This window comes from Pygocentrus nattereri, chromosome 4, assembly GCF_015220715.1.
Source record: "Pygocentrus nattereri isolate fPygNat1 chromosome 4, fPygNat1.pri, whole genome shotgun sequence".
Classification (NCBI taxonomy): Eukaryota; Metazoa; Chordata; class Actinopteri; order Characiformes; family Serrasalmidae; genus Pygocentrus; species Pygocentrus nattereri.
The window spans coordinates 41621368-41642863 of record NC_051214.1 but is presented as its reverse complement, the minus strand read 5'-3'; the positions used below and the strand labels follow the sequence as shown (position 1 = coordinate 41642863).

The 21496-nt window shown below is 40.4% G+C and overlaps 2 protein-coding genes across 4 annotated transcripts in view; one reads left to right on the top strand and one right to left on the bottom strand.

The window, feature by feature from the left end:
• The window catches only part of cep85l (centrosomal protein 85, like), an 84097-nt gene that overhangs the window by 38957 nt on the left and 23644 nt on the right, over nucleotides 1-21496 (top strand). For both annotated transcript variants that reach the window (XM_017692520.2, XM_017692521.2), the window contains exons 3-4: nucleotides 7191-7590; nucleotides 8131-8455. In XM_017692520.2, the coding sequence (XP_017548009.1) occupies nucleotides 7191-7590; nucleotides 8131-8455 (725 nt within the window). The remainder of the gene's footprint in view (nucleotides 1-7190; nucleotides 7591-8130; nucleotides 8456-21496) is intronic.
• On the bottom strand, nucleotides 9291-20469 carry pln (phospholamban). Of its 2 annotated transcripts, XR_001857622.2 has the most exons (4): nucleotides 20332-20469; nucleotides 13179-13544; nucleotides 11078-11149; nucleotides 9291-10633 (listed from the first exon to the last, which is right to left on the bottom strand). XR_001857622.2 is itself a non-coding variant. In XM_017692522.2 (3 exons), the coding sequence occupies exons 2-3, from the start codon at nucleotides 13331-13333 to the stop codon at nucleotides 10615-10617; spliced, it is 174 nt and encodes a 57-aa protein (XP_017548011.1). In that variant the 5' UTR covers nucleotides 13334-13544; nucleotides 20332-20469; the 3' UTR covers nucleotides 9291-10614. The 2 variants fall into 2 exon arrangements, 1 of the variants encoding a protein (XP_017548011.1); XM_017692522.2 differs by lacking the exon at nucleotides 11078-11149.

Genomic DNA, 21496 nt, shown 5'->3' with positions numbered 1-21496 from the left:
TCTGTGTCTGTCTGTCTGCCCTGCGATGGACTGGTGACCTGTCCAGGGTGTATCCTGCCTTCCGCCCGAAGACTGCTGGGATAGGCTCCAGCATCCCCCCTGCGACCCTGACGGAGAAGCGGCTTAGAAAATGGATGGATGGATGGATGGATGGATGATTTCACACTAATCACAGAGCTTCTTTAGTGCTGGATTGGAAGGAACTGTTCAGCAGCCTGTTCCTCTGCAGTGTGTGCAGGGGGAGTGTGTTAGCGGGAGTGTGTTAGCAGAGCGCTAGCTGCCCCAGGCCTCAGCAGGCCTGGTTTTGGCTGCCTCGCTCCTCCACCACAGCACTAATCGTAACCAGATGAGGCTATTCTGAGCAGCTTAATCCAGCCTCTTGGAATGGCCATATAGCCCCTTTACAGTGCATGAGACCAAATGTGAGGAGTTTGAGAGAAAATGCCTAATATGGAACCGAGATGATAAAAGTTCTGTACTTAAATCCTTTCGTCATTGGAAGTGCTGGCAGTTTAATTACTGAGCGTGTGTGTAAGGATGTGTGTGTATGTAGATTTATGGATCTCATATTTCTTAAAACCCCTCAGTCATGAATTAACCCAGACTTAATTAATAGTAATTCATGTTATAACAAGAGCTGCAGGATTTATGGTCAGCTTGCACATTGTGTGCTGTAGCTATTCCACTGCTCCTGTTATTACAGTACACGAAGGTGTAGGAGTCCCAGATGGGCATTAAAGCTTTCCACTATTTGTTTTATCAGGTAGCTCTGGTATGTTTTTGTGTGAAACTAGCCACTCCTAAAACCATTTTTCTCATTTCTCTCTTGCTGTGTAAGGTAAGAGATTTGTTATTTACCTCTGTCTTTGTTCTTATCTCTCAGTTTTACATGGAGATTAATGTTGGCATACAAATACAAATTCAGCTGTTGAGGGCCTGAACTAGGTTCAGTGTGAGTGGCTGTATATTGACTTTGACCAGCTGCTGGATTTCCAAAGTAAAATTTAAGAAGAGTTTACCTGCCCTGATTTCAGCATCTTAGATGGTTCCATTCAACATAAATTGGGGCACCTTGTAATTATGTGTGTAGTCACAATTTATCAAAAATTTGATGTTGTATATACGTACAGTGGGCATGTGCATGGGTGCTCCTGGTGCAAGGGTTAAAACACTGAATTTAAATACCCAGGTCAATTCAGAGCAATTTAGTGAAGCACTATGTTTTAACAGGCCTGTATAAACTATAACATTTGTGATAAGCAAAACTAGTTTAACTTGTAGTGAGCAGATTGTTTTTGGCTATTTTTGAATAGTAAAATATGTTTTGAAATGTCTGCCTTTGTACAGAAACTGTGATACATTATTATCAGAAAAGGCTAATTTTATTCCCCATGAATATATGTTCATTAACTCTTGCTGATGCTTGATTATTAAAAGTAATTGGTAACAATGCAGAGTCCTAGACTTTAGTATGTTATATGAGTAGGTCTACATCTGTTTAGATAGACAGATGCACTTACATTACAGTATGGCATCTTTACACTAGTCCAGCCTATGTAGTTTTAAGGCATTCGTGGATGTGTGACAAGACATGCTGAAAATACATATATATATATATATATATATATATATATATATATATATATATATATATATATATATATTTTTGTGTGTGTGTGTGTGTGTGTGTGCTCGTGATTCTCCTCTGGAATGTGCACTCTCAGTCCTCCAGCTGCTCCACACTTGCCCCTTGAATGGCAACAAGGAGCCGCATTGTCCAGGCTGCGGCTGAACTGAATGCCACTGTGTTTTGGCTGCAGTAGGCAGACAGTAAGGTGGATTACACTTTGAGGTTGGCCACTGGAAATTAAACACTGCTAAAGAGAATTTGATGACCTTGGAATTTAGCTGGATGGTCTTAATGATCAGGATCATTTAAGGCCAAGGACGTGAACTCAAAGACATCAAGACATCGCTGGAAAAACTTTTTTTGTGATTACTATGCATAGGATCATAAGAGGCATAAAGAAGACACTGGAAGATTCAAGTACTTGGAACTTGAGTATTTAGGAAAAAAAGTGATTAAAAACTAACTTGGTAAATCAACATTGATTAGTTGGCAGTTTATATGATAGTCATTAGGGATGCATCAGTACCATTTTTTTTCAGACCGCCCATGTGTACGTGTTTTTTACTACTTACATACTGAGTAACTGGCATAGAATTAAGTAGTTGTTTGTGTAAATGAGTCCATTGTACATTTAAAGCATTAAAATCTAGCCGATTGCATTAGCTAGTTTAGGCCATTAACTAGTTTTGTTAGTTACCATCAATCACACTGTATATTTAAATAAACCATTGGGTACAGGCAAAGCCTGCGATTCATACTCAAAAGCAAATTCCAATAAAGCTGTTTTATTAAAAGCAACACACAATGTGTCTGAGTACTGAGCAGAAAACTCTATGCTAACTAATACCAGTGTGCATTGAAGCTAAAACCAGGTGTTGATGTACAGGGTAAAACAAAACTCTCTACATCATATTTTACAAAGGCAGTTTAAAAAAATCACCCACGTTCATACCTCGTCATCAGTCGATGACTCATTACAGAGTAAACTAGGCGTATACGTACTTTGGTACCACAAATGTTCACTTTTTTTTGCCTTCCTTTAGCTAGCCTGCATGTGTCCACCCATATTGAGGTAGGCTGCCCACTAGGGGTGCGGGAAAAAATCGATTCTTAGATGCTTCACGATGCAGACATGAACGATTCTGAATCGATTCACAAATGTCAAAAATCGATTTTCTAAATATTTAATTGATAGCGTAATGCTGAGGGAACGCATAAGGCGGAACCTGGAAGTGGGTGAGTGCAGCGCCCGGCACTCTATGAGGTGCACATAACAACAACACAACTGGATGAGCGAGAAATCCGACCGGCTCTGCATTAAAAGCCAGGTTAGGTCAGGAGTCACAACCCAAATGTCAAGAAGAGCCCGTTTGTCCTTTCAACACCAATCAGACCAGCTTGGCAGCCACAACATTTATGTCCATGGCCTAGTAGAAGTTAGGATAAAAATATAAAGAAAAACACGGACTTAAGCTACTTTGCTCTGCTTTAAGCTTTAGCTATAGCCGCTTTCCTCCATCTCCGCCAGAAAACTTCCTCTAAAGTAGATCAGTTTCTTGTAAAATGTCTATCAATGTCTCAGTGTTTTGGTTGAAGTCGCTTCTTGAAGTTACTCCAGCTTCTTGTTCAAATTTTCCTGTTCCACCTTGAAGTCTGACTGAGGCACCGAATGTAAATGCGGCACCATTTAAGGTGGAACGGGAAAATGTGAAAGAGAAGCGACTTCTGCTTCACAACATTTTAGTGTTTGACAGTCTCTCGTTGCAGATTTAACTTGCCAGGAAACAACTGCGCTGCTTATGAATGCGAATAACGCATCGTTGCTATGTGATCTAAAGTCTGAGTCTTCGTTGTTGCTAAAGAGGGCTTTCGTGCTGTGTTGCACACGTCCCGTTTCGAAGGTATTTTACTGGCAAAGCGTTCCCCCCACTCTACACCAGGACCAAAACCTAAGCTATAAAATCACTAAAGAAAACAGGCAGGACGGCTGTAACGTGCTGCATGGACATCCATTGTCACTTCTTGTCTTATTTCACCGTAACAGCGCATTTCATTGCAGATGAGTGGCAGCAGCGTCTCATGTGCTCCAAACAAAAGCAGTGAATGAGAACCTTCTAGTTCACTTACCACATCACTTCCATTTGATTTATTAATCAAAGACATTGGAAGTAAATTCATTGTAGATCATTACAAATACTTTGCTTTAAAAGTAAAGAGATCCTGTATAGAAAAAAAGATGCATCGATAATTGTTTTATAATCGCATCGCAGCCCTCTGAATTAATTAATTAAAAAAAGATGAATCTTCAAAATAAACAATAGATTACTTATTTCTGAATATGATTACTGGTGAAAGTTGGGGGTTGCTTTATTTTACATTTTGCTTTAACAGGCAGAACGATTGCTGATGAAGGACACTGTAGGGTGAACAGCAGTAATGTGATGAGAGGAGCATTGACAGGACTCATGCCTTGTTGAACACTGACGAGTCCCGTCAGCTCTTCTCTCGCTCGCAGTCGCAGCATCGCACCCCTAGATTGACTGCTCATATGGAGGTTCATTGGTCTAGCAGCATTTTGTGACCTTCTGACAATGTCTTTGATGGTCATGAAGCATTAGTTTTGAGCATTGGGCTTTAGTCTTGTTGTCCCTGCTCAAATGCTCCTTTAACTTATTCTAATACAGGCCTTTTCTGTTGCACTCCTAAGATTATAGAGCTTACTCTTTTTTAAAAGTTATCCCCCACAGTAGACACTTTTAAATCCAATTTGAAAACATATTTTAGTAATTTTAGTATCTGTAGCAATATATCTTATTCTGTCCTATTTGTCTTTTTTAATTTTTTAATCCGATCCATTTTAATTTTATTCACTTCTGTTAGATTTTATTGTATCCTCTAGCATGTAATTGAATGCTTTTTTATGACCTATATAAAAGTCATGCACCAGTCATTTTTTGGCCGATTCTAATTTCTTACACATGAATCTTTTTTTAATCAGAAACACATGAAACACACACAAACATTCTTAGACAGAGGATTTGTTGCCCATTTAAATAACATATATCACAGAAACTCCTACATCATAAATAAGAAGCAACTGGCTATTTAGCCCAATTAGTTCTGCATAATTATGACATGCCTTCCGCCCGATGACTGCTGGGATAGGCTCCAGCACCCCCCCTGTGACCCTGACGGAGAAGCGGCTTAGAAAATGGATGGATGGATGGATGGATGGATGGATGGATGGATGGATGGATGGATGGATAATTATGACATTTTGGTCCAGGTGCAGCAACAAAATTTAAATACAGCACATCGGCTCATGTTAGGTACTTCATGAAAATGCAACACAGATCAGAACAGAAATGTAAATTGGCCTATTCCTGTTCACACTTAGGGTAAAAATACTCTATAATGGTATATTAGATAGGCTCATCTGAAAAATTGTAGAAGACTTATGACTATTGTCTGTTATTCTACTGATCTAATAAAATAACAGACAGTAGATTCTTCGTGTATTGCCATCATTTTAAAGTTCAATATGTGCAGCAGTTTCTTCTTTTATGATCCAACAAATCAAAAGAGACCATATCAGCCCTGGCGGTTGATGTTGTGAATTGAGATCTGTCAGTATAACATAAGATCATAGAGCTCATTCACTTTTTTCCAGTGCCTCCGCTACCATGCGTCCGCACTGCCTAGCTCCATGCAGCTACAACCAAGTTGTCATGTTTACGAAAGCAGAGCGCTGCACCGTGTGATGCCCTTCAGAGACACTCATACAGTAAAGCAGGAGAGCCTCCCTTCATCAAAGTCAGGCGAGCTCCGGGTCCTCCGGTCATAGACGAGCTCTGATCAGAGCAGCTTGTGATCGAAGCTTTCTGGTCGGAGACGGAGCAGGTCAGATGAGTTCAGGGAGAACGTTTCCTGAGCTGCTGTCCAGCTTTGTTTGGGACTCGTTCCTAAAGGGCTGGGAGAGAATGGAAAAGAAATCATGCTCTGGGAACACCCTGGTGTATTGTGGGATGTTTGAGGACTTGGAACTCTAAGTTCCTTTCTCTCTTTCTTTCTCCCTCGTTCTTTTATTTATAGGAAGTAAGGTCCTCCACTGCAGCACTGCAGTTCTCTCAGCTGTTAATGAGATGCGAAGAACTTTGAAGTCTTAATTGCTTTATTTCTGCATGAATATGAGTCAGGGCTTTTTATAATGTCCATAAAACAAATTATTTCTGATTTTTGAGTAAGGGATCAGTACTGGGCAAGTTCATCAGTGACATTGAGCCACATATAAAACATATATATGGTGTACTTTTCATTTACTGTACTTAACATTAGGATTTTGTGGAATTTTATTAGAAATTATGGAATTTTTATACCCATTCAGTTTAATGTTGGTTAAAAAGTAAATGTTCACAGCAATAATTGTAACCAGATGAGGCTGTTGTGAGCCGCTTAATCCAGCCTCTTGGAATGGCCATTCAGCCCCTTTACATTTGTGTTTGTTTAACACCACCTTGGGATATCGATTACTTTTACTTCTTCTGTGCTGTTAATTATTATTTGTTTGTTAGTGTTTGTCTATATAACTTGAGTCTCCTCTGTGCTGTGTCACTGTAACCACAGGTCATGTGTAATGCCCTTGGGGCTGGCGTTTTGCCAGACATGGCATATTGCATACATGTGATGCCTTATTCATGAGTCGCAGCAACTGAGCAGTGTCCACAAACACTCTGTGGGGGGCGCTCTTACTCAACCGTAAATAATCAACCACAGCTTTGTCCTTTGGTAATCTTGCAGTGACATCCAGAGTCAGTAAATGCCTAAGCAATCCAGTTTATATCTTCTGCCCTTGTAATAGATAAAATTTTGTAAATCAATTTATGTTTCTCATAACTGAAGCGTAACTAAACCTGCTAATATTTATAACCTTTTTCCATAGTTTTTTTCTTTTTTAGCTCTATTGGGTTTTTAAAATTTTATGATAATAATATAAAGAACATACACTAGCAAGGGAAGAAATAAAGGGGATGTCGATACTAAGAGAAGAGCCACAACATATCACTGATTTTTAATACTTCTGCATCATTTGGTCATTGAGATCAAACAGTTCAGTGTGTTTATAGGTGAATCAGTTCATTATAAAGAAACTAACAGACTCAGGTTTGTTTACGGTGATGTTGATAGGAACCAGGGGTCATGATGTCTGCAACACAAATGTAGTCATTTTACTTAGTATCCAAAACCAACAGTTAAATCTACACTTTTTATGTGTACTGTTGTTAATTGTATAATAGTAGTAAATCTGAAAAATTTACCCTGCATGTACCCCTCTGCCAGGAATTAATTTTTAAAATATATGTTTCAAGTGAAAACCATGTCTTAAAACTATTGTAAAATGATACAAAATAAACAAAAAAATTCAGTCTATTTGAAACTGTAATGAGTGCTTGACCATTAAGTTGCATTTTTTGCTGTTGCAGCTGCTGTGAAGTCTGTTTGAGTTATATTCCACTGTCTAACCACAAACCACTCTCTTATTTTTCGTACTTTGTGTTTGCAGATCACTCCAGCTCGAGTGGCACGCTGTCTTTCCAGCCGCTTCGCTCGCAGGGCCCCATCCCCACGGCCCATGTCATGCCTTCCCCCTCCGCCTCTAGGCTCAGTGCCCCTTCGACCCCCGGCAGCCCCTGGAGCAGCTGCCAGCTGCCCTCACCCCTCGACAGCCCACTGGATATGAAGGACCCCCGGCCTGTCCGTCGCTGGTCCTCCCTCACCCGGTTGAGCGGCCAGGACAAAAGCACCCCATCCAGCCGATCCTCGTACCGATCCGACCCCCATGGCTCCCTTGACCGGGGTCTGCTATACGGCTACAGGCAGCAAGACCCCCTGAGCACGGATGCTCTACTGACACACGGCCTGCACAAGCTGTCCTCCACCAATTCAGAGCTGCAGCGCTACAGGTACAACTATGGGTGGACGGTATTTTACACTCTCCGGACAGTGGAGAGATGATTATGGATGGGACAGTATAAATATATTCTATCATGGTAGTATAGAAATGAATATACATAAAAATTATATTACATATAATTTACATAATTTATTTTTATTTAACAGATTTTTTCTAACACCAAGAAATCAACTATAATAAATAAAATGTTAATAAATTTGAGATGATCAACACTTTAGCTGATTACTGTTCAGAATGTAGTAATGTAAAAATAGTTTCCTGACACATGAAGTGCAGGGGACTGCAGTGATGGTCACGAATCTTCCACTGTGACAGTGATTATACTGTTTGAAATGAACTATAAAATCCAGTTTGTTATTAGAAACGTCATTTATATCAATATATAACAAAAAATATAAATAATTAAAAATACAAATAGTCATCCTAATAATAATAATAACTACACTAATTCTAATAATGGTAAAATCCATACTGTGAGGCAATGTCACACCTGTAGTTATGTTTCTGTCCATATACCTTGCCCTCCTAGGTATGAGCTGGGTAGCGGCACTTTCGCCAGGACAGACTCATCCTGCTCTTCTCCGCTCAAGCCCAGCACTCTGGACCTGAGCTACAGTGCCTTACCAGAAAGTAAACCCACCACTACGGGCTCCTTACTGCTGCCCAGCCCAAGAGGACCCTCATTGGGCCACCAGTCGGTGGGTGGCTCTCCCATCCAGCCGGCCGTTCGCACTCAGATGTGGCTAAGCGAGCAGATGGAGTACAGGCCTGGGCCTGAGGGCTGCGGCCTCAGTGCCTGGCAACAGGAGCAGCAGCAGCGTGACCGACTGAGGCAGGAGGCTGAGCTCACGCAGGTATGGGAGAACATTTCATTTACGTTTACATTTTAAGTATTTAGCAGGTGGTCTTATGCTGACTGACTTACAGTAGTAGGTGAATGTAGCATTACGGAATCTTGCCCAAGGACAAGAACATGACCTGGGCACCTTTTGTCTTTGGTGTGCAAAATAGTGTTATTCACTATGAAAATGTGGGGTAGCCCAAGGACACCTTAGCCAACAGACTTGACTCAGTGGACCTGGTAATTAGATCAGGGAAAACAATGTGCAGTGAATAGAGTCCTTAGGAGTGGGATGAAGATGGAGGCCCACTTTGAATCTAGAATATTTCACAAATATGGATTTAGTTCATGGGGGTGCAATCAGTGGGTGTATTTGTCTTCGCTGGCTTTAGAGCGTTGAGCTTTTTAGGGAGGGTAAAGTAAAGTGTAGATATACTAATTAAAAGTATGGTCATGTTGCCCCCTAGTGGACAACGTGTAACACAGCAGTATCAGTCTTCAAAATGAATGGCCCCTCTTTTTCTTACAGAAGAGAGTGCATATTAAAAATGTAAAACCTTCCTGAGGTCCAATTGGGAGCTATTGAAACAGCACATCTGCTGCCCCAATGCAAACTCTAAATGTGAATTTAAAATGGAATCTTTATTACCTCTTGATTTGAGATGTAAAGAGCATTACTGTGTCCTATATAATGCCTACACTCTGGTTGCATTGGAAACTAGTTTAGCATAGCAGATGATATACATTTTCTGGAGGCTATGCTAGGGGCTCTGTCTCTGCTGTCACTCAGCACAGGGCCCAGTTATGCTTATTTAAGCACCTCTGAAGAAACGTGAGAGAACACTCAGTAGGGGTAATAGTCAGTGGAGGCGGTTTATTTTTATTACAATATAACTATACAGTGCATCTTTTTTCACTCATCACTTCAAAAGTGCTGTTTCCGAATGTCATCAACAGTTTATTCTTATACTTAAATGGATCACATGAAACCTTACTGTTATACTGTTTTATCCCCCCATGTGTGTGTCTCTGTCCTTGTTGACTTTAAATCACCACACTGTTCATTGAAAATGTAAAACTGTGTAACTGTGCCAAATATGTTAACATGTTTTGATTACAGTTGCATCATATAGAAAGATATATACAAACCAAACACGCTTAGTTAAAAGAAGTTGTGAAGGATTTATAAAACCAAAGTGCTCCAGGTTGTTAGCATCTCTTCTTTACCTTTAGGTGGTCTTAATTTGATAGAAGTGGAATAGCCGTGTTTGCTGGGTCAGAGGTTGACAGCGTGGTCTTTCATCTCTATGCAGTTTACTGCATACTCATTTTGTGGACCAGTGTAGTTTACAGAAAGAGGTCACCTACTTTTGAAGCCCTAATTCTCTTAGCTGGCAAAGGATGCGTGTATATATTATAGCTTTAATCTTCCTCTGGGGGGACAGCAAATCTGGCTATTAAAGAAAAATCCTCATTTTAGAGACTTATCCTGCCTCTTTTATTAGATGTATTAGATCATGCTGCTTAATGCAGTATGAAAGATTATCCACTAGGTGGAGCACTAAATTCATTGTCAGTGACACTCTTCTTTGTCATTCTCAGGGCTGATTTTTAAAGATTCTGACCACAGCAGAATGAGTCAGTGTTTGTTATGGTGTTTATAAAGACAAATGATAGAGAATAGCGATAGATCATTTATATTTGCCTGTATCACTTTTATGGGATGGTAGTTTTATTCAAATGAATGACCTTCCACAGCCATGTAATGAGGGTTTCGGCCTTATGGCAAAGCATTTAAATCTGATTTAAAAAGTGGGACAGACACTTAACCACAGAGGGAGAGAGAGTGAGCAAGGGTCCCCATGACTCTCGCTATGAGCCTCAGGCCATATTAAGCCTTAAACGCTTGATGGGCAGGTCAGGTCACATCAGCTTGACCAGAATAAGCATCAGCAGCAGCACCACTACGATGAGCAGGAAGTTGAGCAGCAGGTTGAGTCCGCGGTTGTTGGCTAGATCCATGGTAAGAAAGCGAGGCTGTGCAGGAGCTGTCCTGTCTCACGCTGGAGTTCTTGAGCTTGGTGTGAAGCACTGGCTGGCCTGGGTTTCAGAGGCTAGGGTGGTGGTCAGTGAGCAGAGAGGAGGGCCAGTTTACACCATACTGCTGATCCTTCACATGACGTGGAAGGAGCTAAACGTGATTAACAAAGGACAGATAAGAGCAGAATGTTGCTGTGTTTTTTAACAAGAAACAGCTTATCTTAGGAAGAATGAGGAATAAGTAAGACTATGTAGGAATAAGTAGAATAAGCATCAGCACCTATACGATATCGGTGCAGTCCTACTTAAAACTGACCAGTTAGAACTTTGACAATTAGTTTAAAATAACGTACACTTACTTCAAACCACAAACTTGTAATCTAAGGCAGGGGTCGGCAACATGCAGCTCTTTTACTGCCCTGTTGCAGCTACACAGCAGAATTAGATTTGTAGGTAAAAATAAAATCATCCTCCTTTTCAGTAAAATAAAGCTCTGTTAATCAATCTAACACAGTTTTAACAATAAATGGTCTTAAACACTGTAGTTAACTAACTAATGGTCTTAAACACGATAGTTAACTGCTAATTCACTGACCTTTATAACAGAAGATTGGCGCACAGACTGCTGGTCACCACAGCAACAACAACAATCTTGCCTAGCTAGTAGCTAACGGAAAGGCAAAGAGAGAGATTTAAGACGAACGTCGGTAATTTATAAACGAATTGACAGACATTTGTTTCCTGATATGTTTAATCTGCAATGAGCAAGTGTCACTAAAAACTTCTCGCTCGCCAGCTTCTTGTTCAAATTTTCCCGTTTCACCTTAAATGGTGCCACAGTTACGCTCTGGCGCCTCATGCACCATTTAAGGTGGGTGGCAAATGAGAAGCTGACTTAAGCCTTGTAAAAAGTTGGAAACGTTTCATGGCGGAGATACGAGAAAAACAGCTGTAGCTGAGCTAAAGCTTAAAGCAGAGGAAAGTAAGTCTGCGTTTTATATATTTTTCCACCTATACTAGCACATTAGCACATACTGAGACACACTTGCAGCCAAGATGGTAAGATGGTCATAAAATGTGGCTCCAAAGGTGGTTTGATTTTTTTCTAAGTTATTGTCTTTAGCTGTGCTATGTACCTTCATTCATTTATATAAACAGCATGTTTGGTTTAGATTACAGAACAACTTCACAGTGCAACCACTGTTGGCTACACTAGCCTTGTAGCACCAGAGTAAAACTGAGGAAGCAAACTTCGGACACCAAACTTGTCTTAGCTGACCAACAACATTTATGGTAAAGGGGGGGGGGGGGGTTATATTTTTTGCTGGACTGTTCCTTTAAACATGCGTAGAAGTTAGGAGCTCTCAAACACTTTTTGAGTTGGTTTTGATTGACTGTTTCTCTCATTAAAGTGAATTAGCCTAATTAGCGTTGTGTGGGACGGCTTGTTGAATTAACAGAAAAATTTCTACGCACACACACACACACACACATTCAAATCACTTAGTGTTTATTGTAGTCTTAGTATACTTCAGCGTGTCACAGTGCTTTGGGTCAGGGATGACTAGCACAGTGCTGAGTGCCTTTAAGTCCATTTGTGAAAAGTAGCATGCAGTGGGGAGGTGGGGAGTTGGAGGTGGTGAGTGGGGTGGAGGACAGGAGTGACCACAGCCTCTCAGCAGCTGCCTATAGTGATGGCAGTCTCCTCTTCCCCTGCAGTCCAGTCAAAATTCTTCTTCTAACTCTACTGGCTGTCCTCAGTTCAACACTACCACTCCACTTCAGTTAACCCTTAGTAGTCTAGAGGTATTACTGTTTTGGTAAAGTGTTTTAATTTAAATTATATATTTGCATAATTTACTACATGATTGTTTGATTAATTACCATTTACTTTGTTTGAGTCTGCACTTCTGACCTCTTTTGTTTCTGTGTCGAAAAATAACCGACAACAATGTAAAGAATTTTTTTTCTTTCTGCGTAACAAAACACACCAGGAACCGTTTCTTCTTCTAGATATGAACACAGAAGCTTCCTACTTTCAGTTCTACAGTTTTGACAAAATTTCTTAGCTTGTTTCAAAGTTAGAAATAATTTATACTAAAGTATAACATGCTTTTTTTGGGATGCACACATACAGGAACTGTTGGCTGATGCCTGTGTCTGATATTTTTCATGTCCATTTGTTGATACTGATGCATAAAAAAATTATACAATGTACAAATTAGGTCTGTTACAACATTACAGAGAAGTGTAACACCTATTTGTTGTTTGTTTATAGGTTACGAGAACATTAAAATGAATAAAATGGATATTTTGTCACAGTAGCTCAGCGAACCCTAACTCTCTGCTTTTAGGTACAGTAAATTCATGTACAAATACAAAGTAAAGCAAATGTTTGCCCATGCTGATATGCTTCCGATGTCATTGTGCATCCCTAATGCTTTTTTTTAATAATTTGTGATACCTATGACTTCTAAGGGTTAAGGCTGATTGTCAGTGTGCTAATGTTACTATATGGTGAATTATTTACAAGTTTGGTGGGTGAAATTCATGCAGTGTGATTAACTCACATACTCTTAAGTCCCCTTATAAAACTCTTTAATGACCACCCAACACCACTTGAGACCATGCCCCCTAATCGACAGAGTCCATGGTCCCCTTTGAGCGGCAGGACACCCCCTCCTCCTCCAGCTCACATTAACAAGACGATGATGTAGATGAGCAGCAGGCAGATGAGGATGAGGCAGAAGTTGACGAAGAGCTCCTGCATGTTCTGCTTGGCCTGCTGGGGCACCTCCATGGTGGACGCCCTCCGGATGGCCGCACGCGTGATGTGCTGCACCTTCTCCATAGCGGAGGGCAGAGAGCAGCACAGCAGCACTCTCTAGTGGTGACGGAGGTGTAGTGTACAGAGAGAGAGATGGAAAGAGAGGTGTGGAGTAGAGGGCAGCGCCTCAGAAAGTAGTGCGGAGGAATGCAGGGAGTGGATGGAGGATGCGGTGGAGGTGCTTGTGGTTGTCGTGGTGACAGAGGTGGTCCAGGGGCCAGTGGACTCCACAGAACTGAGGGAGGGATCAGCAGAGAAGTGGAATGAGTAGGCATGCACACAGTACGGGATCGGTCAGGCGGAGGTGTAAATGACTTCTGACCTTACATTGTGATTCTGTAGGAGCCGATTTGCTGCAGTATGATGTCTCAGTAGAAGTTCATTTCAAGGAACACATTTGCTTCTAAATGGTTTAATGGTTTATTCACTGTTCATTAAGGTTGATTATGACCTGTTTTAGTTGATAATTCCAGGTTTGTTATGTCAGAGTCACTTATATTAGTTGTAGGAATGCTAAATAAACGCTTTGTGAAGGCCATGTTTTGCAAATTACTAATCCTGAATTATCATCTAAATGCACATCTTAGTTTATAGTTGGCATTATTTCATTCCTGTAGTATCTAGGTAGCGTCATGTAGTGTCATGGACATTTTTTGCCTCATCACCAATTAGATACTAACAAGCACTGAACAAATTTCAAGTAAACTTGCATCTTATATTCCAAAATAAATATCATTTTATGGCTTTCTGGTAGCCAAAAATATGCAAGCTGGGAATAATTAAAGTTCCAACCTGTTGTAACAATTTAATGTGAAATATCGGATGAATTTCTGATAAACTAATTTATCAAAAACTTCAGTGTTTTTTTAGTCTTGTATAAGCCCCAAAGTAATAAACACCAGATGACACTACCTATAACCAATAAGAATAAAGTGTTGCCAGTTATAAACTAAAATAATGTGAATAATTACTAATGTTTTGATAATTAATTCTCCAGAAGGTCCTAACAAAGTATTGTTATTATTATTAGAAGCAATTACGCAATTATTAGTGATTTTCACATAACAGAAGTGCAGGTCATAACGAATAAAGCTTAATGCACTGTAATAAATGTAAATGTAAATAAAATGTATTTACCATTTACAAGTTCAAGTGAACAAAGAACAAAACCATAATACTGTCGCAATATGTTTTCCTTAAAATAAAGTAATATTTTTACTATTAATATATTTTTTGTATTACAGTGATTGGGTTATTTTGGCATGATTTAAAATGATGAAAAAAATAATAAAATACATGCACATATGTGAGTGGAGCAACTATTTAAAAATAGATCAAGGGTTTTTTAGATTCACAAAAAAAAGTTGATTATAAAGTTGATTATAATTAACTGTAATGAAGACACACACTCTAAAATCTAAGCAGCTGAATTTCAGATTTAAGGGGCAGGCTTCACACCATGGTTTTGCATTCTGTGTCTGGTCGGTTGCTCATCTGCTTGTTCAGTCAGCTGTGCTATCTACCTGTCATTTTGATATATATTGGCAGAAAGCTGTTTTACTTCCATTTAATTAAGTGATTAGATATTAACTTGTGTGGAGCTGCAAGTGAAAACAAGCTAAACAAAAAAAAAGCTACTTTTTGTATTGTGCTATATTTAAACTGTGAAATCATACAGTTCAGTGACTGCAACCATCACTGAAGGCTCACGTTCCTTTTGATTTGACTGGGCAGCACAGCAAAAAAGCTACTTGACAGCTTTGACTCTTTTCTGTTAAGGCACCTGGAGCGTTCCGCTTGAAAGACAGATAGAGCATAAAGCATGAAGCACCCAGCAGGCAAAACAGTATGTGTCTCTTTAATTGAAAACAATAGAGACAGCTGAAGGTGCATCAATCCTTAAAACCTGTGTACAAGAGGCATGCATTTTTGCTCCCCTACAATCAGGCAATTGTATGTGAATGCGTACAGGAAACTTTCAACGAACAGTTTATAGTTTTGGCTCTGAAGCACTATTTTTGGCTTGTTGACATTGTTGGATTTTCTGAAAGTTTACTTTCAGAATCGACCTTTTAACCTCATCAGAGTTTGTTGCCTGTAGGATATTTTGGGCGGTCCATTGGGGAATTCAGGATCCTGCATTCTCATGTGATTGGCTATTCCACTCTCTGGATTTTCCTCTTTGGTTTTGATAAGAAATGCTAGGGAAAGATAGTTTATAGATCAATCAAATTGATAGAAAGGTCCCAAATCCACTTTTCTCCCATGACTCAGTCACTTCGTAAAAGACCTGTTTCTGTTTGATAAGGCTCTGTGACTGTGTCCAGAAACTCAAGGAAGGACATAATGGCAAAATGTGTTTTTAGTCACAGGCATGTGCAGTGGACTGTTCTAGAGGCTGTAGTGTTTATTTTTGTGTGCATTCGTATTAATATATCAGTCCCTGATTTAGGCCTGGTGAGTCATGTGTCAGGAGCTGTGTCATTTGCATACTGTAGAGTGCTGCACGATACATTGTTCTTTAATGGTTATTGCAATGTCTTAATGGTTTCTAAATGGTTATTCCTTCAGAATACTGAAATACCAATGTGCAAATGAGCCTCCAACTGTTAACTGAATGTTGTAATGTGTGATGATCATACTGACCAGACATAAATTCTTACATTACATCACAGTATGCTTTTTTAAACTTACTGATATATTGATATTGTTAGTATTTCAGGAGTACTGACCAACTGCATATTTCATTACAAAGAGAACATAAAAATTGAATGGGCCTAATTGAATTAAATGTGGTACGATATGTAAATTGTTGAATGAAAGTCATAAAAACTAAGTATTGAGTATGGAAATGTCCTTGTATGATGTTGTGATAGAATATGTTTGGCATATTGCTACCATATTCTTTGGGTGTCTGGATGAATCAATGCATTTTCACAATACAACAAACAACAATTTTGGTTAGAAATGGTGCAGGTCAGTCCTTAATTACATCACAAGTGTGTGATTTCAGTAAATTAAAAGGGACATTTCAAAACTGACCACATTGGTATATTAAGTTGATCACAGTATAATCACAGCATGATATTTTGTCCATATTGTGCAGACCTAATCATAGTATTGAACTACTGCCTTATATCTTCATTTAAACACACGTTTCCCATGGTATTATCATCTATGGGATAATGTATCTCCATAGGAGAATAATTCCATTTGTGGAATATTTTATCTGGGTGAATGTTTACTCCTTTTTTCGTTTTTCAGTATTGTAAAAAACAGAAATGTCACAATTTGACCAACCCCCTCCCCCTACAGCGGACAGATTTTGATTTCACCTTCTTCTCAGGATTAGGCAGAGCTACGGAAACAGAAGACAGTCCTAAGCTTTATGTTGGGGCGTCTCGCGCTGCTGGAAAGACTGAAGCGCTGCTTATGGGAAGATTAGATGCAGTTTTTATGCATTTTGCAGAGGAGATAAGACACACTTAATTATAACCCTGTAATGTTCTAGAAGCTAGAAGCTCTCTACCCCCTTTCTGGATGGAGAGAAGCTTATCTTCCTCTCTCAGACTGCTGCTTCACTTGTCTCCAAAACACAGTTGAGTCCCATGGGGAATGTTCCCAGAATCCTCAGCACTGCTGCGAGTGCAGGAGCAAACTGTGCATCCTCAAAAGCCCCCGCATGACATTATCTACCATGCCCACGGTACAAACTAAAGGTTATTCTTAGGACTGACCTTTGCCTATCACCACAGAGTGTCATTTCTAATTGAAGCTGTGGCCTACACTCCCTGAGCACTGAGTGATTTTTCTCCATCAAGAGCTCATCACCCTCCTTTACGGCTGCTGAATGGCGTTTCCCAAATGGCTGCTGCCAGAAACTGGCTACAGCTGTACATCGTCTCCGGGTAGAAAGGACACGTGATTTTTGTGTTTGCTGTTGTAGGTTAATTAATTAATTGTAAAGAGCTTGACCTCTCTCTCCCTCTCTTAAGCGTTTAGCGATTAAACAGATCTTTTTAAGTCTGCACATAACAAGATTAGTGCATAGGCTTTTGGCAGTTTATCTTTTTCAGGATGGCTCGAGAGTTTAGGACATGAGGTCCTGTTTCTATTGCCAGACTCTTCTTTGGAAATAATGAGTGATTCCTGTGAGCTGTGGTGGTTAAAGTCTAGGGGTGCACGTCTGTGACCTAATGATTCAGTTTAGAGTTTTGCAACAATTCTTTTTGGAAATGCATGATACAAACTCAGATTTCCCCATGATTTGATTGTTTTTAGTACCTTATGTAATTATGTTGTTTACAAAACTGTTCACCAGTGAACCAGTGAATGGGGTGAACCAATTTTTTTTCAGTGTTTTAAGCTCAGTTCTAATTTCTTAGCCGCCAATTTTTTGCCTGATTGTTAGACTTTTTTAAAATCTAAAGCACATACTGTGTGGGTTAAATGAACACATGAAACACACTAGCTTGTTTCCAGTGCTTTCTGGTAACTAGTATTAGCCAATATAGAGAACCTTATTTTTCAGTTGAGCCAAACCGATGTTTTCAATTCTTAAACAAAATGAGTTTCCTGTTGAATTAACAAATCAAATAACACACTACATCAAAAGTCAGAGACAGCTGGCTGTTTAGCAGAGTGCATAATTACGCTGGGACATCTTGGTATAGATATAGCCGCAGCTTTCAGCATGAGCCTCACTTTATTTACCCCATAAAACTGCAGCGCAGATCAGCCAGACTAAAAATAACACATCGGCTGATTAACAGTTGTGTATTTCGAGCAAAAGTCTGACCGATTCCAATTGTGCATCACAGCTGTTTGAGCCAGGGTGTGGGTCAAACTCATGACCATAGTCATGCAGATGGGCCTGTCACAGTAACTACATAATTGCCTAATTGCAGTTATTAGAGCTAATCTCCATTATTTGAGCTGATGGCAATAGTCATTTTTCTTCACAATAATTGTTTATTCGTTTTGTGGTGAGTGTCATTCGTTCATTTCAGCTCGAGCTGTTTCTGTTTCTCATCATTTGAGAACTACTGGGTTTTGACAGCTAGGACGCAAGACAGCTAATTAGACAGTCTGGCCACTTTAGGCTCTAATTGAATAGTTGCATACAGTGAACAATAAAAGACATTTAAAACCTTAGCAGAGGAGATGTAGAGTGCTAGGTTTGTACTGGTGCTGAATAGTGTGTGCTGGTGTTTGTGGTGGTGATGGCCTTGTCAGCATCACCCTGCAGGAGCAAGCCTCTTTGGCCCGGTGAGTGACACTGTGCTGTGATCTGGCACTACCCCCGCCGGGCACCTGGCTTCACACAACTTTAGCCCTGGAGGTGTTTGTCAACACGGCCCATAAGCATTCCATTGGCCAAAGTAGGCAGACGTGAGAGTGACAGGGAATGATAAGTTTACTCAGAGGCTGTGAACTGTGCTGATACACTCTGCACTTAATGGGGGGGAACCTGCCCTTCCATGGTTGCTTAAAGCACATGTTCAAGTATGCTGCTAATATAACCCCATTTATTTTGAAAGCTTTGTAGAGCATCGTTTAGCTAAACGCATCAGCGCTTCAACATCAGAAGATGGATGGGGAGCCAAAAAAAGATGAACGAAAAAAGAAAAAAAGCAGGATCCGAACCGAAGAAGGAAATCCTCAGAAAAGCTGGCGGGAGATTTCCCAAGCCTGCGTGTGTTTATATGCGATTTTTTCCGCCTTGCTGGCAACATTCCTGCACAAATAAAGTCCTCTTGAGGCAGAGGGAGCAGTGCAGTTGGCCTGGCCTGCATACTCAACTTTCCATGATGGCATGGCAGAGCAATGTGTTGGGAGCTTTGGGGGGCGTGCTATGGCTTTGGGACCCTCAGAGGACATCAATGCCCAATCAGAGGTTAGAATGGCTAACTGATCAGTGGTGCCATGGACCTGGACCTTATGAATGCATGCACTATACACAATACGCTCACAGATATTTTCATCTTGTTTTTAAATTAGCACATTCAGCGATGTTGAGGTTGTGTTAATTCATGCACTTAGATTGTGATGCATCAGTTCAAATATTTCTATCAGCTGCGATTGAAAGTAGTCATTCTCAGCAAAGTGTACGTTTTTTTGTATATTGTGTTCATAGTGTGCACCATCACCACTTATCAAGTTTGTATGTTTAATTTGTTAGTTTATGAATCATTCCAAGATAATCATAACAAATCATGATGAAATATGAAATTTTGTGATGCAGTTTCATGACTGATTTTCTAAATAATCATAAAGCAAATCATTATGAGGTCAGAGATTTATACCCCTTTTTCTAAGCAGCATTGACATATAACAAGTGTTCTGACATACTGGAAAATGTGTTATTCTCGCCAGGTCTCTCCTGCAGTTTGCCGTTTCTCTTAAACCTAGCCTTGTCTGCGTGCCTGTGTCTGTCAGTGTGTGTGTGGCCAGCTCATTTGTGTTGATACAAAAGAAAAATGTCCAGGTCTCTTGAAGGCAAACATAGAGTGCCCTGTAGGTCACCATTGCTCTTGGTCTCTCTGGGTTTTGTTTGTGTGAGTGAGTGAAGAGGAATGTGTCTGGTTGCCCTGTTAGGACTGAAAGACAGTTACATATCCAAACATCTGTATTTAAGAGCTGTTACAGTTACGTAATCATAAAGCAAATACCCAGTTGCTGCTTTTGATGCAACATGGTGCAATATGTAATATGACATGAAATTTGTATGTAATAAACATGCTTGTTTTTGTTTTTAGAGGTCAAGGTCAAAGATCAGTTTGTCTTGTGGTCAGTCTTAAGATATGCTTCGGATGTAACCTAAAGCAAAATACTAAATGCATATTATGTATGTTAAACTCACAAACAAACAAGAAACTCACAAACAAGAAAAGCAAATAATTTATCTCCGTTTGATTACTTTCAGGTCCACCAACTGTACCTGTAAAAGCAGAACTTTCTAGAAGTGAGTTTGGCAGATTTGTGGAGGAGTGGTGACTGGTGCTGAAGGGCAGCTTTCTTACCTGAATCTGTGGATGGATGGCCACAGCAGTCCAGCCTATGGCTTAGGTTTATGTCCTTGTTCTGGTTCAGATCCTGGTCCAGTGGGGCGAGGCTGGGCTCTGGAAGCTTTGTGGAGTATGTCCGAGAGTTTATGAGCAAAAAAAAAAAAGGAGGGGTGGAGAATGGGAGGGGATGGCAAGAAAACAGATGCGGAGGAGGGGTTTGATCCTTCTTTCTCATTTAAATTTTTTAGGGTGAGAGTGAATTCGCCTGCTTAGTGTGTTTTGTTACTAGAGTGGGATTTTGATTGCTTTCTCCTTTGCTCACTCCGTCAGTGAGGTCTGTTCATGTTCAGCCTTTTCACATAAATGTTGCTTTGCAGTTAGTTGAACATGAACCACTGAACCTAATTCATCTCACTCTTTAGAAATAAGCAACACCTCAACCCATCTTGATATTCAGGTTTGTCAGTTGAGCTCAGTGATTTTGCCTTTTGTATAGTTGTGTTTTCGATATTTGAACTCCACTCCACTTTGCTCTGTAACCGCACCCAGCAGTTTCTCATTGTCCGTCCCCCTTTTGAAGGATTAATGTAGGTATTCTCTTGATGTTAATGCTGGACAAGTGTGTCTGTTCTGGATGACCTGCTTCATTGACCTTCTCCAGCGAACTTTTCCTACTCTTGACCTTCATTGAATCACCTCAAGAAGCATGCGCCTTCCCAAGGGTGCTGCTGGGAACCTTTCTGCAGAGTTTTGCAGCATTTTTCAGAGGCTCTGGAGATAAAAACAGCTCAGAGTTCCCTCTTCCTTATAAGGCGCTTGGCAGGCTCGAGCGGAGCAAGTTCCAAGAGTGCATTTTTAAACGGGCCGGTGTGGAGAGGAAGGGCGATCAGGACACTGCTGTGGCATGCGCTTGCTGTTTTTCCCCTGGCCAGGACAGTACTGTTCTTGGCATGGTTTGGACCACCAGTTTAAATGCCTCCTTGTTGAATCCCAGGTACTGATTTGAGAACAGAGAACCACACATGCACCGGATGCCAGGTTCAGCGGCCACGGCGGATGGCCGACGGCTGTGTAAGAGAGCCGTAATGAATGGCAAGGTGGAAGTAAAATGCGTGTGCGTCATCTGAGCTGGATGTTCTAAGCCTTTGAGCCGTGGCTTTGCCACCCGCCTTTCAGACCT

Excerpts from the sequence above, each read along its gene's own strand:
- pln (XM_017692522.2), bottom strand. The coding sequence starts at position 13,333 with ATGGAGAAGGTGCAGCACATCACGCGTGCGGCCATCCGGAGGGCGTCC.